The sequence below is a fragment of the Parasteatoda tepidariorum genome, chromosome 2 (genome assembly GCF_982258835.1).
Source record: "Parasteatoda tepidariorum strain Cologne lab strain chromosome 2, Ptep-v5.0, whole genome shotgun sequence".
Taxonomy (NCBI): domain Eukaryota; kingdom Metazoa; phylum Arthropoda; class Arachnida; order Araneae; family Theridiidae; genus Parasteatoda; species Parasteatoda tepidariorum.
Genome location: NC_141756.1, coordinates 28,182,061 through 28,195,417, shown reverse-complemented (window position 1 = coordinate 28,195,417; position 13,357 = coordinate 28,182,061). Strand labels below are relative to the sequence as shown.

General features: G+C 28.3%; 1 protein-coding gene across 1 annotated transcript in view; it reads left to right on the top strand.

Moving 5' to 3' along the window:
• LOC107447872 (uncharacterized) overlaps positions 1-11,708 on the top strand; it is a 52,522-nt gene extending 40,814 nt beyond the window's left edge. The window contains exons 2-4 of the mRNA XM_016062907.5: positions 6,373-6,537; positions 7,883-8,069; positions 9,755-11,708. Coding sequence (XP_015918393.1) covers positions 6,373-6,537; positions 7,883-8,069; positions 9,755-10,010 — 608 coding nt within the window. The 3' untranslated portion in view covers positions 10,011-11,708. The remainder of the gene's footprint in view (positions 1-6,372; positions 6,538-7,882; positions 8,070-9,754) is intronic.
• The last annotated feature ends 1,649 nt before the right edge of the window (positions 11,709-13,357 follow it).

The window sequence follows — 13,357 nt, the reverse complement described above, 5'->3', positions numbered from 1 at the left end:
CCAAAGTTATGTATTTTTTATGGCTCTATACCTTTTTAAACCACGTGTTTCGCATTTGCCACACCCTAACGGATTTTAACTTGGCGATAATATAGTTTGGATATGTTCTAGTATCTCTATCTAAATGTTAGCTGGATGAAACTTCTTTAACAAATCGGCGCGTTTATGGCCTCTTATGAATGATCATTTTTATTCGTGATATCACGTTCATCATCATCATCATGATATTGTATAACATCATTCCCTCCCACAGATTGCCCATAGCCTTTTAGGAAGAGATGGAAGAATATGTTTCCATTCTTACTTCCGCGTTTGTTACCAAACCCATAAGATAACATAACACGATTCGTATTATCTCGATCAGTGAGAGGTTATGGCATTTGAAAATGCTTTGCAGCAAAATATACTCATAATTTTATATCTTAAGTTGTAATTTGGATCTGAACTTGTTTACGGATTTGTTTGTTCTTCGTATTTGTATCTCTTTTGAGTTTTCATTTATGCTGATTTGCGCGTAAAGGTTTATACAATAAATATTAGATATTCGTGTGATAAGAAAGAATATTGCGTGAAAGTATACAGGGCAAAGAAGGGGTCAATGGTTAGACAAGGAAACAGTTCTGATCAGTTATACTATACAGCTTTAAATCAATCAATCAATCATAAAGCATTTACTAAAAATAGGACAATGATTTCATTCTTTAATATCCATTGGTCCATCCGCATAACTTGCAAATTTAGTGGAATGCAATGTTTGAAATGCAAATTTAGTACTCATTCCTTATGTTATTCAGATTTCAAACATTCGCACTTATCACTAAAGAATAGTTTTAAATAAGCAACATTCGCATTTTTTTGCATATAGAATAATCATTGAAATAATCTTAGAATAAGCAATATTCGCTGTTCTTGTACAAGAATTAATCAATGGAATAATTTTAAATTAAGCAGAACTCGCCTTTCTCGCCCCAAGGGACTAATCACGGAAATAAGTTTAAACATTCGCATATCTCGCATAAAGACCATGGAATAGTTTAGTCGTAGTTCTTGCATAAGGATTAATCATTGGAATAGTTTTAAAATAAGAAAAACTGATCATATTAAGGTTACCGTTTTCAGTTTTAAAATTAAAATTAAAACAAGTTAACATAACAAAAGGTTAAGTATTTGCATTATTTTAATAAAACAACTTAAAGTATTAATACAAAAGTAGTAGCTGTTTATGTAATTGGTTATTAAGATAACAATAAAAGAAATATGTTTTTTAAATTCTCAAAAAATTAAAGTACTTATATTTAAAAAAAGTATCTTTTTTTTAAATTCTTTACTTCTTCATTATTTGCATACTTTATTTGTTTATTTAGCTTATTTTGTTTGTGTGTCTACATCGAGGTGCAATTATTTTTTTAAACCTATCGTTTTTTTTAATGTCATTTGTTTCTCAAATCGACAATTTTTTCGCTACAATCAATAATGGAAGCATTGTTTGCGAAATTGTTTTTTTTCCGCCTTGCGGCATTTCTTGATTTAATATTGTCTTTTTAATTAAAAACAATATTTACATTGGCTTCAAACACATCTTCCGCTTCTAATTTAATCGAAAAATATTACATGTTGCATATTTTTCAGACAAGTTTGCGTTTCATTAAATTTTAATTTAGAATTCTTTCGTTTTATTTTTTTAAAATTAAATATGGAAGTTTAATATTAAACTACCATAAAAATCGAAACTACGCTGAACCATAATATCGTGATAGTTTGCCACAACTTTAAACAGGTGCAGCAACTAGCATAAGCAATCATACAATTATCGATTCTGCGGTGAACTATTATATCGTATTATTAGTTTCTTTCAACCTTATTAAGTACCCATGTTTCATTTTTTTTTTAAAGTTCAACCATAGTATCGTGCAATCAAATTTAAAATGATCTAGTTTGTACTATTATACGGTTCAAATGAGCACCACATTAAGGTTACAACCTTTTTGAACAATATTGTGGTTCGTTTCCAACAGTGTAAATTTGAAGGAATTTTATTTCATATTCACCAGGGGCTGTTTAGATCACAAAATATCTTTTCATAAGAACGGACCCTTCACAAAATATTTTATCTTATAATCGGACCCTTCACAAATTTGTTTATTTTCATTATTGTTTTGTTAATCTAATAAACCCTTCCCCCCTGGGTGGGAGGGGGGAGAAAGACGGTTCGAGACAAACTAAGTTTCCCTAAGTTTAAATTCCAAATGTAGTATTCTAAGAAAATATTTCTACTTTTACAAACATTGTGTGCTCATTCTTATTAATATTAAATCATAATTTTTTTTGTAAATAAATGATTGATCAATTTATATTTATTCATAAAATTAATTAATAGAATATTATGTAAATAAAAATTAATTTTTGGCAATATTTTAAATAAAATATTATAAATTTAAGAATTGTTTAAGTTTACTTAATGCGTAACACAATAAAAGTGATACATTACTAAGTTGTGTTATTTAAAATATATCAATTGAAATAATTAAAAATGTGAGTGATTTTGTTTCCATTATTCATCCGAAATTAATGTTCTGTGTCGAGCAGTATAGGCTAAATACCAAATATTTGTATGTTGCTTCTCTAATTTAATAGCAGCAATTGTTGAGCAGAATCTTGTATCTATTTACAATTTAAAAACTTCTTGGAAAGGTTTTTAGCAATTTTTGCAATGACAGGGCCCTATTTGCACAAATTCACAAAAGCAGGACCCTGGTTGAACGAATGTGACGTAACTCTTATTTTATATTCACAAATTATGAATAGTTTTTTCACAATTTTACTAAAACAGAACCTTTCGCAAATTGTCTGGACAGACCCCTGATAATTACATACAATATTAATTTTATTCTAATTAAAAAAAATAAATCAAACTCTACGCATTTTAATTTTTTTCTTTCGTGATAAAATACTACCCCCAATGAGTAACGTATTATAAGTAAAATATACTTTTTTTTACATACAATATGCCATAACTACATTGTTGCTAAACCGGTATGACTTCATGATAATAATAAGGAAGAAACACGAACCTACCTTGACGTAACCGAATGGCTGAAATTGTATGAAACTGCGGATCACGTAATAATAAAAAAAAAATGTAATCATTTCCCCTTCCCACCATCATCGATCCGTTACGGTCGCAGCGAAGGTTGCACAACAATCGTTTGCGAATCTCTTTTGTGCCCTGGACTTAATTCCACGAAGTCGTTATGACCCCTTCCTTTTTAAATAAAAGAATGGAACACCATTTGAAAATTCGCGCCACTCACTTTCGTCAATTGTCTCTTTTACAACTCATTGCGTCATAAATTCTGGTTGGTTATTGAAACCATGGAACAATTTGCAATCAAATTTATATTGTCTGCAATTTTCAGGAACTGTATCGAAATTGTTAATAAGTTCAACGTTTTGTTTGATTAAATAACACTATGAATAAGTCATTATTTTGTATTTATTAAATTGTTATCGAAATTATTATATGGTTGTAGAATAAATTTTGATAATTTTCATCTTTCGAAAACGATAATAATGATGTAATAATTAATTGGCATTCACATCAGCGTATTATAAAAATGTATTGGATCTACTAAGTTACAATGGACTTAATTATAATTTTTTCGTAATTTTGCCATAATTTTTTTTATTGACGAAATTTAAATAAAAAACATTTAGCTTGCCTATAATCAAATTTATATATTTAGTTGACGAGTTAGTTATAAAATTAACTATAATCATATTTAAGTATTAATTTTCGGGCAATGCTTAAAATTTGATAAATTTGTAATACATTATTTGATATTCTTGTGTTTTTAACGTAGTTTTTTTATTATCTTTCTATTTATTTTTCTTTATCGGAAGATTAAAATGATATGTGTAACTGGCCATTATAAATCAATGTTTTTAGCTTTCTCCTATTTCTTAACAACACTATAAAAAAATTCTGGATTAAATTATGGTCAAAAATACCGACACTTAGGCTGTCGGTACTTTTTACCGTAAAATCCATTTTTAATGGAACATGTTACGGAACAAAAACATTCACATACTGTAATTTTAAAATAATAATTACCTTAAAATCACTAAATCACTCTTAATTAAATAAATATTACTGTAAAAATTACGACCTAATATTTTACGCTAAAAATAGGTTTTACGAATGATGCACCGAAAGTGCCAGTACTTCATAGCGCAATTTGATCCGGAATTTTTTATAGTGTAAATAATGTGACTAATTAGTGTCTTATAATTAAACATTTGATTTCTGGCTTTGGTTTATTAAAAAGAGAAAAAATTTACTAAAGTATTACTTATAGTAAAATAAAATTACAGTATTACTTATATTAACTTCCCCCCCCCCTTTTTTTTTTTTTATAAATACTAAATTTGGTAATTCTATTGCATTAAATTAACCGAAACTAGGATTTTATAAAATTGTAATCTAAACACCATAAAAGTAAACAAATAAATAAAAAGCTGTTTTCCATAAGCAAAAATTTATTTAATTTCAACCTTTCAAAATATGTGTTAGTATGTTTAATCTGAATGGAAATAAAGTTTGAGAAAACTAAATAATGTATCGTTTGCATGCAACTCTCAGAGAGAGCTAACGATTTTCGTCCAAAATTATTTAATGATATTTATATCGTTAGCGTTTTAGGAGATAATGTTTTGAAAGCATAAATTTGTAACATATTATTTGACTAGATAACATTGTTTATCCTAAAGATCCAATAAAGCTATTATGCAGTTCTATGCATTTATTTTCTTACGGGCGTGGTTTTTTTCAATCCATATTTTTTTCGTGATTGAGTCCATAAAGGCGTAGGAGCTGTAGGTGATTAGTTTTCACGCCAGTTATTTTCTATTCATTCTTTCCAGGGATTTTATAGCATAATTGATATAGGGTGGTTCAAAGAAATGATTACTTCGAACAGAATCGTGCATTTCCTAAACTCAATTCAGTTATAGTTTTTTTTTTAATGCAAAATAAAATAGAATGAAAATTTTTTATTTTATTTTATTTATTTATTTATGAACAACCTTGATTTTTCTTAACCTTTCAAGGAAAAATAAGCTACGGTATTTCCACCATTGTTTTGTGATAGAATTTTCCCGTAATTTAAATATTTGATGTAACTCGTTTGTTCATGTAAGTTTATAAACATTAAATGCCTTTTTAAATTGAATGAAAAACCCGAGCAATTTATTGTAATAGATGCTATCTTGTTCAATAACTTTCTTTTCATGTAAAATGGAACTCCCTCAGTTATGAATAGTTCCCTTTCTTCTGAGGAAAAAAAAAGTAGAATATCTATATATTTCATTCATGTGTTCATGCATAGGCTATATCACATTTATTTGCATACAAAATAACTGTACCAGCGTATGACCCTTTGGCGAGAAAACCGTTCGAGAGAAAGGAATAAAATTTTATATTAGAGTATTTAAGTTATTATAGTTATATTAGAGTTATTAGAGTATATTATATTAGAGTAGAGTATTAATTTTATATTAGAGTAACGATTTTTCGCGATTATAGTTACGGTAGAAATAATTATTAAATAAAAACACTTGCGTTTTTAATTGCACAATTGGGTATAATATAAAAAAAACACAACTACTTCCACTTAGTAGGAATAACATTTACCATGACGCAATGCTAAATTCTATGCCACTATCCACATAAATCAATTATTAATCAAAAATCGAATATCAATTACTTTTCGTTATAATGCAATAAAATCTGGCATGCAGCTATTTAAACGATCAAACACTTCGTTTGTTTATTTGTGGCTTGAAGTTAGGCTCGCAGAAAATGCCGTTCATGGGTTAAATTTAGCAGGAATAACACAACCTGTGACGTAGGCTATAGTATACCCAATTGAAAGTTATCCCGAGAGCAAAAAAAAAAACTTAAAATACAGTTGGAACAATAGTTTTAATACGAAAAACGGTGGAGTTAGGGGGAAATTAAGAAAACAATATTCAATAAATTTTCGCCATATTAGCGATTCAGCTTCATTGACAGCCTGGGAAATTGATACACCTTGACAGGAGGTTATAGGTTGGCCAGGTTTTTTTTAAAATCATTCTCTATCTGAAATATAAAAAGGAATTTTAAAAAATCATTATTTCTAGAACTCACAACCTGTTTTATTTTCTGATATACTTTATTATAAGACATTTTATCTGATATACTTTAATTTGAGCCATATTTCTATAAACCATTTAATAAAAGCATTATTGATCCTTTTATTTATATGTACTTTATTTTATTTTTTTTAAAAATCGCAGACATTGTTTTTAATTTTTCATAATCTTCCATTTCAGGTCTTGGCATCGTACTAGTGTCGATGAGTGGGGTGGCATGGCGTCTCACATCCAGGGATTCCCCTTCATGTAGAGCTATGTTCGGTCTCAGAAGGACGAGGCATGAGCCACACAGAAGGTTCGTGCCGCGTGTACCTCATTACGGGAGGCCGCATCCTTTTAGTGGTAAGTTTATTGTTATTATACCACTAGGTACACTATTTAAATACCTACAATATTTAAAGAGGGAAAAAAATGTATAGAAAGTGCTTGACTGACGATTCTGCTCATATGCATGATGTTCCGTACTCTCTGCCCTTAATATATTTTTAGAATCTTTGCCTAAAACGAAGTTAAGAATTGCATCCAAATTAGCGCGATTAATAGTTTACGTAATGAAGAACAGTATTATCCACACCATACATTACACATCACACTACAGTTGACAACACACAGAGAGAAACATCCATGCCCTCAGACGGATTCGAACCTGCAACCATTAGCTTCGCAGTCAGGCACGCTAACAGCCTGGCATTGTTATAAGCTAAAATACGTATTACGCGTAGATAAGGTAGATGAGATCCCGTCACATTATGGCTAAACACACCTTAATCCTTCAATTCTCTGGGTTGGAATGGGTAGATTTTTTTATTTTTTATGTATGCGTTGCCAGATATTAGTTTTTAACTTGGCATCAAACGTGGCAAGCTTTCTGTATATTTGTGTCACATGAGCACACATAAAACATTAACTCAATCTGTCAATCTATTCGTAGACAAACAGCTGTTCAGGGTTTGACGATTCAATCGATTAAAAACGTGGCCGTGATCAAAAGTATTGTTTTGAAAAATTGATACAAGTGGATAACAAGTTAATAGAATAAGTTAACAGATGTACATAAAGAAGAACCATTTGGTAAATAATTTTTAAATGTAATCAAAACTTAAATTTAAACTTGTGTAATTTAGGTGTAAATAGAATAAAAATTGAAAATATTCAGCGTTCCTTCGAAGGCTTTGAAAATATTCAGCGTTCCTTTGAAGGCTTTGTAGTCATATGAAATAAAAAGTTTTAGCCATATGCTATTTTTGTAACTGTTGAGGGTTTGTAACAGTTATTCATGGCTGTTAGGTTAAGTTTAGTTCAATTTTTATTCCTTCTTTTTTTTCTTCTTTAAATACCAATTCAATCTAAGCGTAAAATTATCAGTTTAAAAGATGTGCAGTTAAAATTATAATACATACGGTTTAAAGTTGATACATGGAAATCTTTTAAAGTTGATGCATAAAATTGATTATAAAAATCTTTAAAAAATACTTTTTTTTCTTCTTTTTCATGAACAAAAACAGTTTTCTGTGCAATCGTCACAATAATTTTTTTTTTTCACAACCATGTTTCCGTGTGTATTACGTATTTATTTTATTTTCATACCGTAAATTTCGTAGGAAATTTTTTAATGTTGTTATGTTGCTTTTGTTTACATCTTGAATTTATCATTAATGTATGTTTGTTTTTCCTTAATTTTTTATAGCAATGTTGTATCCAGACATAACGCTGCGACCTCCTCCGCCTTCCTACCAAGCGTCCATGCAAGAATACCGGTTGCGTCTGCTATTGATGGACAGGCAGACACCCCCTATAACTCATCCCCCACCACCTACACAAGCACCCCCACCTCCTCCGCCCATGTACAGGGGACCAGCTACTGTCTATCCAAGGTAATATTTTGCTCTAATTTATTTCCTGCATTAATTTGTTGCAATAAATAATCATGACATAATGGAAACCTTTTACACCTATTTTCTGAAGTGGATGTAAAATTCGGGATTTAATATTTTATTTTTCATTTATCAAATATGATTTAAAATCATTTTCATCACACTGTGAAATGTACCGGAACTCTAGATGCCTGTGTACTTTTTGCCGTAAAATCCATTTTTACCGCAATATGTTGTTGTGCAAAGAAAAAGAAAAAAAAATCTGATATACCGTTATTTTTACAGTAATAATTACCGTAAAGTCACTGAACCACTCTAATTAAATAAATATTGCTGTAAAAATTACGGATAAATCTAATATTTTTCACTTATTTTCTGCATCAATGTAATTCACTTAATGCTGCGTCAATGGCTTATACCGAAATTCGACAAAAATTCTTTTCAGTGCACCACCCCCTATGAGTTAAATAATTCAATCATTTCTATAATAGGTCTGAAAACCACCAGCTGATGTTCTTCTCACCTTTTCCCCCCACTACTTTAGTGTACCATAAATGTTCGTGAAATTCAAAGGAAAAAAAAAAAAACTAGGGACTTCAGGGGCTCATCAATTATCAAACATATAAAGTTATTATTATTATTATTATTTTTTAAATTTGAGGTGCTAAATTTTTAATTTTGTTTCTTATTTTAAGCCCACTTTAATGAATTATCTTGCCCCCCCCCATTACCAAATCCTCTAATCATGGAGGGTAAAGTCTTCTAATTACAATGATCATCCTATCTCTATTAAAATAAGAAAGAAAATTGCAGCAATCTCTTAGGGCTCAGTGGCGCAAAATTAAAAAGCTGCGCCCCTTTAAATACCTATATGTCGACATTTTATATTGCATTGGTTATCACTCTCATTTAGTAGTTACGTGCCAGTCGAGTCATCTAATTTATTGTATATAGTGAATTTTTGCAGCAGAGTGTATAATTTTCTTCATGTGATTTTGTGCATGCGCCGAGTATAAAAACTAAAAACTGTTTTTACAATTTTGGCTCTAAATAAAATCTAATAGCAATATTACAGATAAATCATATTACTTTATTTCCCTGCCGTTCTTTTCTCTTCTTATACTCTGATTTTGCAGGTTAAATTTATAAAACTAAATGAATGAAAGTGGTATGTAACAAAAATAATGAACAATTCACATACGTATTATTTTGTTACGCTATTTTTCTGCCACCCCACCATAACTAATTTGTTTTTAAGGATTTTCGCTTCCACTACCTTACGTTTTCTTACATGCCCTCTTTATCAATATTGCTAGAAGTGAATTATTTCATTATAATCATTTATATATATATATATATATATATATATATATATAAAAAAAACTTTTTTTTTATATATAGTTTACCAAAAATATTCTGTTAAAATAATAGTTTACCAAAATCTATAATACTAGTTTGCCAACAAATATTCTGTTCTGTTATAATATACATATTTACACTAAAGTAGTGGGGGGAAAAGGTGAGAAGAAAAAGTTCAAATTCTTAATCTAAAACCCTTCATTTTACAATAGTAATCGTTGTATAAAACAACCTTACAATTTCATTTAAGAAAATTAGTTCTTAATTCCTCGTTTAAAATTTTTTACCCCTTTCAATTAATCCATTGTTTTTATTTCCATATCTAGATTCCCGGTGAGTGTTGGAATTTCCGACTACAGTCGACCTCCTAGCTATCGTTCTAGACCTAGTTCAGCTGGTCAACCCAGTCCAGTAGGGCCAGAAGAAGTTGATATAATCAATAATCCCACTACATCTAGCTCACACCTTCCTAGTGACGTCATTTCAACTCGCTCTTCTTCTTCCCCGGCTGCACCACAAAATCGCTCAGCGCCATCTATTGCCACAGCTAGTAACCACGTTGAAGTGGTCGCTCAAGTCTAACGACAGATGGCACCACTATATATATTATACATAAAACACTTTTTCCAGTGACTGAAGATATTTGAGAATTCCATTTTGTAAATACTGAAAAAAAGAAGTATGATTGAAATTGTTAATATGGAGAATAATTATATATTTTCGCCATTTTCGATCCTGATGAAACTATTGTAAATAATTTAAAACTTTATGCACAATGTGTTCGATAAACTAGTTAAATTTCATCATCATTAGAATGTAAACAATGACTGCAACATTTATTCCATTTAAATGTGTTAAGTCATCTGCGATATAAGATATCACATTCATTCATTTCATTTACAGTTCAACTAGTTTATCAGAATATATATATAAAAGAAAATATGTTATTCAAGATTATTAATACCAAACATGATTATTGCTCATCCTGTAAATAAAATAATTCACTTCTTTTTAAAATTAGGTTTATTCAAGTCAAAAGTTTATTAAGCTTATTTTGCTTATAAATAAAAAAAAGTTATTTTTTATTTATCTTCAACAAATTTTGACAAAAAAATTATTTTTACAATTTTTTGCGAATTATTTTCAGTTTTATTTAGGAATAATTTTATGCATTTATAGTAATTAATTTTCCTATCAAATTTTAATTAAGATTTATTTATATTAAAAGAAAATGTGATATAATAATCTTGGCGTTTATTCAGCCAATAAAGCATATCTTTTGGGGTTGATCTTAACATTTTCTCTTTAAACAATGAAATTCATCATTAATAATCATTATAAAAATTTTAATAAGTTTAACAAATTTTATATGTGATTCCTTTCCTAAAAGTGGCAAATCCTAATAATTTGCAAACCTAATTATTTTTTAATCAGTTTTTTACTCTAGATTTTTGAGATACCTATATATAAATAATGAATATTCATTATATGTAACAAAAATTTATTATTTTTTATAACATACTTCAGTGAATGAATTAGAACTAAAAAGATAATAAATTTATGAACTTACATTATTTATTAAATTCACTGAAATGCTGGCTATCCTTAATTTATGATGTGCTTGAATTTTATGCTATAGGACAAACATAGGTGAGACATTTGCAATATTTATTAAAATAACTGAAAATGGTTACTATCATTAACTTTAAATAGTGATTTAAAAAACTATGTCCGGCAATACGAATCATTCTGATTTATATAATGTTTAACATATAAACTTGATATTTAATTGCCTTAATTTTTTTTTTTTTTTTTTAATTTTTACAGCTCAGATAAGTTTGTTAAGTTGATAAAAATTAGAAGTTGATAAAGATTAACCCCTTTCAAAATCTATTATCATGGTTAATATATGGGAAACAGTTTCTATTGTAGTCAACTAAAGTTTGAGGAATGATACATTTTGATAGCATAATGTCTAATGATAAGAACAATAATGAAAATTACTTTTGTAATTAATTTTTCAACTGCATTTACATTTTATAAAAATAAGTATCTTGTTAAAACTTTTTAATTTTTTATACTTGAAGGACTTCAAAATTTGCAGTTTTTTGTATTTCTTTTGAAATTTATCAAATTGCCATATCCTCTTTCATGTGCTGATACTTCATTTTTCTTTTTTTCCTTACCTGTGAATATTTTTGTACAGAACATAGATAAATTGTGCCATATTATGTAATTACGTGTTGATATTGCATTTGAATAAAATTCAAGTAGATTTAATATTTGTCATTCTTTTTGTGTCATTTGTTTTGTGCAAAAATATGAATAATTAGATTAAATATTTTTTTAAAAAAGCACACTTTTTAATATAATTGAAGTTGTCAAGGCTTTTGTCCAATTATGAAAAAGTTGTTGAAATCAATAAATAATTTTCAATTTATTTATGAACTTAAGGCAGAATAGGGGTAAATTTTAAAATATAAAAAAATTAGACCACGAACGCTTTTCATTTTTACAAAGCTGTGACTTTTCTTAATATTGATATTTCCCTCATATTCGTAATTAATGAAAAAAATCGTAATCATTAAAAGAAAAAATTATGAATCATTCATAATTTTATCCATTTTTAGCGCTTGCTCAAGGTATGCGAAACTCAACCTAACAATCATGAATAACAAAAATTTTAAAAATAGTATAAAATATGCATATAATAAAAACTTTGTATATTTTGAAAAAAAAGCTCACTATATGCAGAGATCTAAAAATAGCATAAAACACATTAACATAATTTTAAACACATACACATTTTCGTATGGATATATATATATACATAAGTATATATATATATAATATACAACAAAAAATTTACTTGAAAACGAGAACACCCTATTAACTTAAGATTTATTTATTTAATCAATAAAATTTCTTGATGTTTCGTAATTGTTCCTCATAAATTTCGCAAATTAACTTTTTATTTGAACAAATTTAAAAGAAATAATGTAAAAACATTGTTGTAAAAATGCTGTCTTTGATATGTATTTTGTCAACAAAATTTTTTAAACAATGAATTTAGAATTCGTAATGAGGGAAAAAACAAAATAAGTTTTTTTTCCTGCTAATAACAATTCTTAATGGATATCCGGATTGTAAAAATAAAAATCGGACCTCCCTGAATAACGATTTATCTAATGATCGGATGTTCACGATGTCGGAGTCAATTTAAAGGTTCGAGGAGGTGACCTCAAATATGCAAATTAATTAGTGCAGACGATATTTTAAATTACGAAATCAGACAAAAACGCACTTTTTTTCGACGGAATCGGATTTCTTACCCTGAAAATCTGGGGAATATAATCCCAATAGTTTGGTCAGGAGAGCTGCCAAAGTTTTGATGATGTTAGTTTTACTTTTTGCGTATTTCACCATATCTCGAGAACTTTTTAAGCAAATTGAAAAAAAATTTTTTGCACACAATTATAAAATTCGTTTGTCTAAATATATTGCAAAATTATATGTTTATCATTTCATTTATAAATAGTCGGAAATACTTTTGAATTGTTTTTTTTTTTTTTTGCATCATTTTAAAGAATAGAATACATTTAAAAGAAAAGGCAAAACATAAAATAGTTCTAGGACTTAATTATATAATAAAGAAGATCCTTAAATGTGAAGACCTGATCATTAGATCAAACGTTATTCAAAGTGGACCGATAAATTTTTTGCGCACTGAACACATTAAAAATAATACAGAAATCGGAGGAAATAAAGTTCTAAAATTATGAGCTTGTGAATGATAAGATCGAAACAAAAGCGTTTCTCTTCAAAAAATTAATCTGCGGGTGATGTAATAATGTAGATAATGTCTTTTTTAAGTGATAAAATGGTAGCTTAAATGTTGATTGCAAATTTTAAATATTTCTGCATCAGGA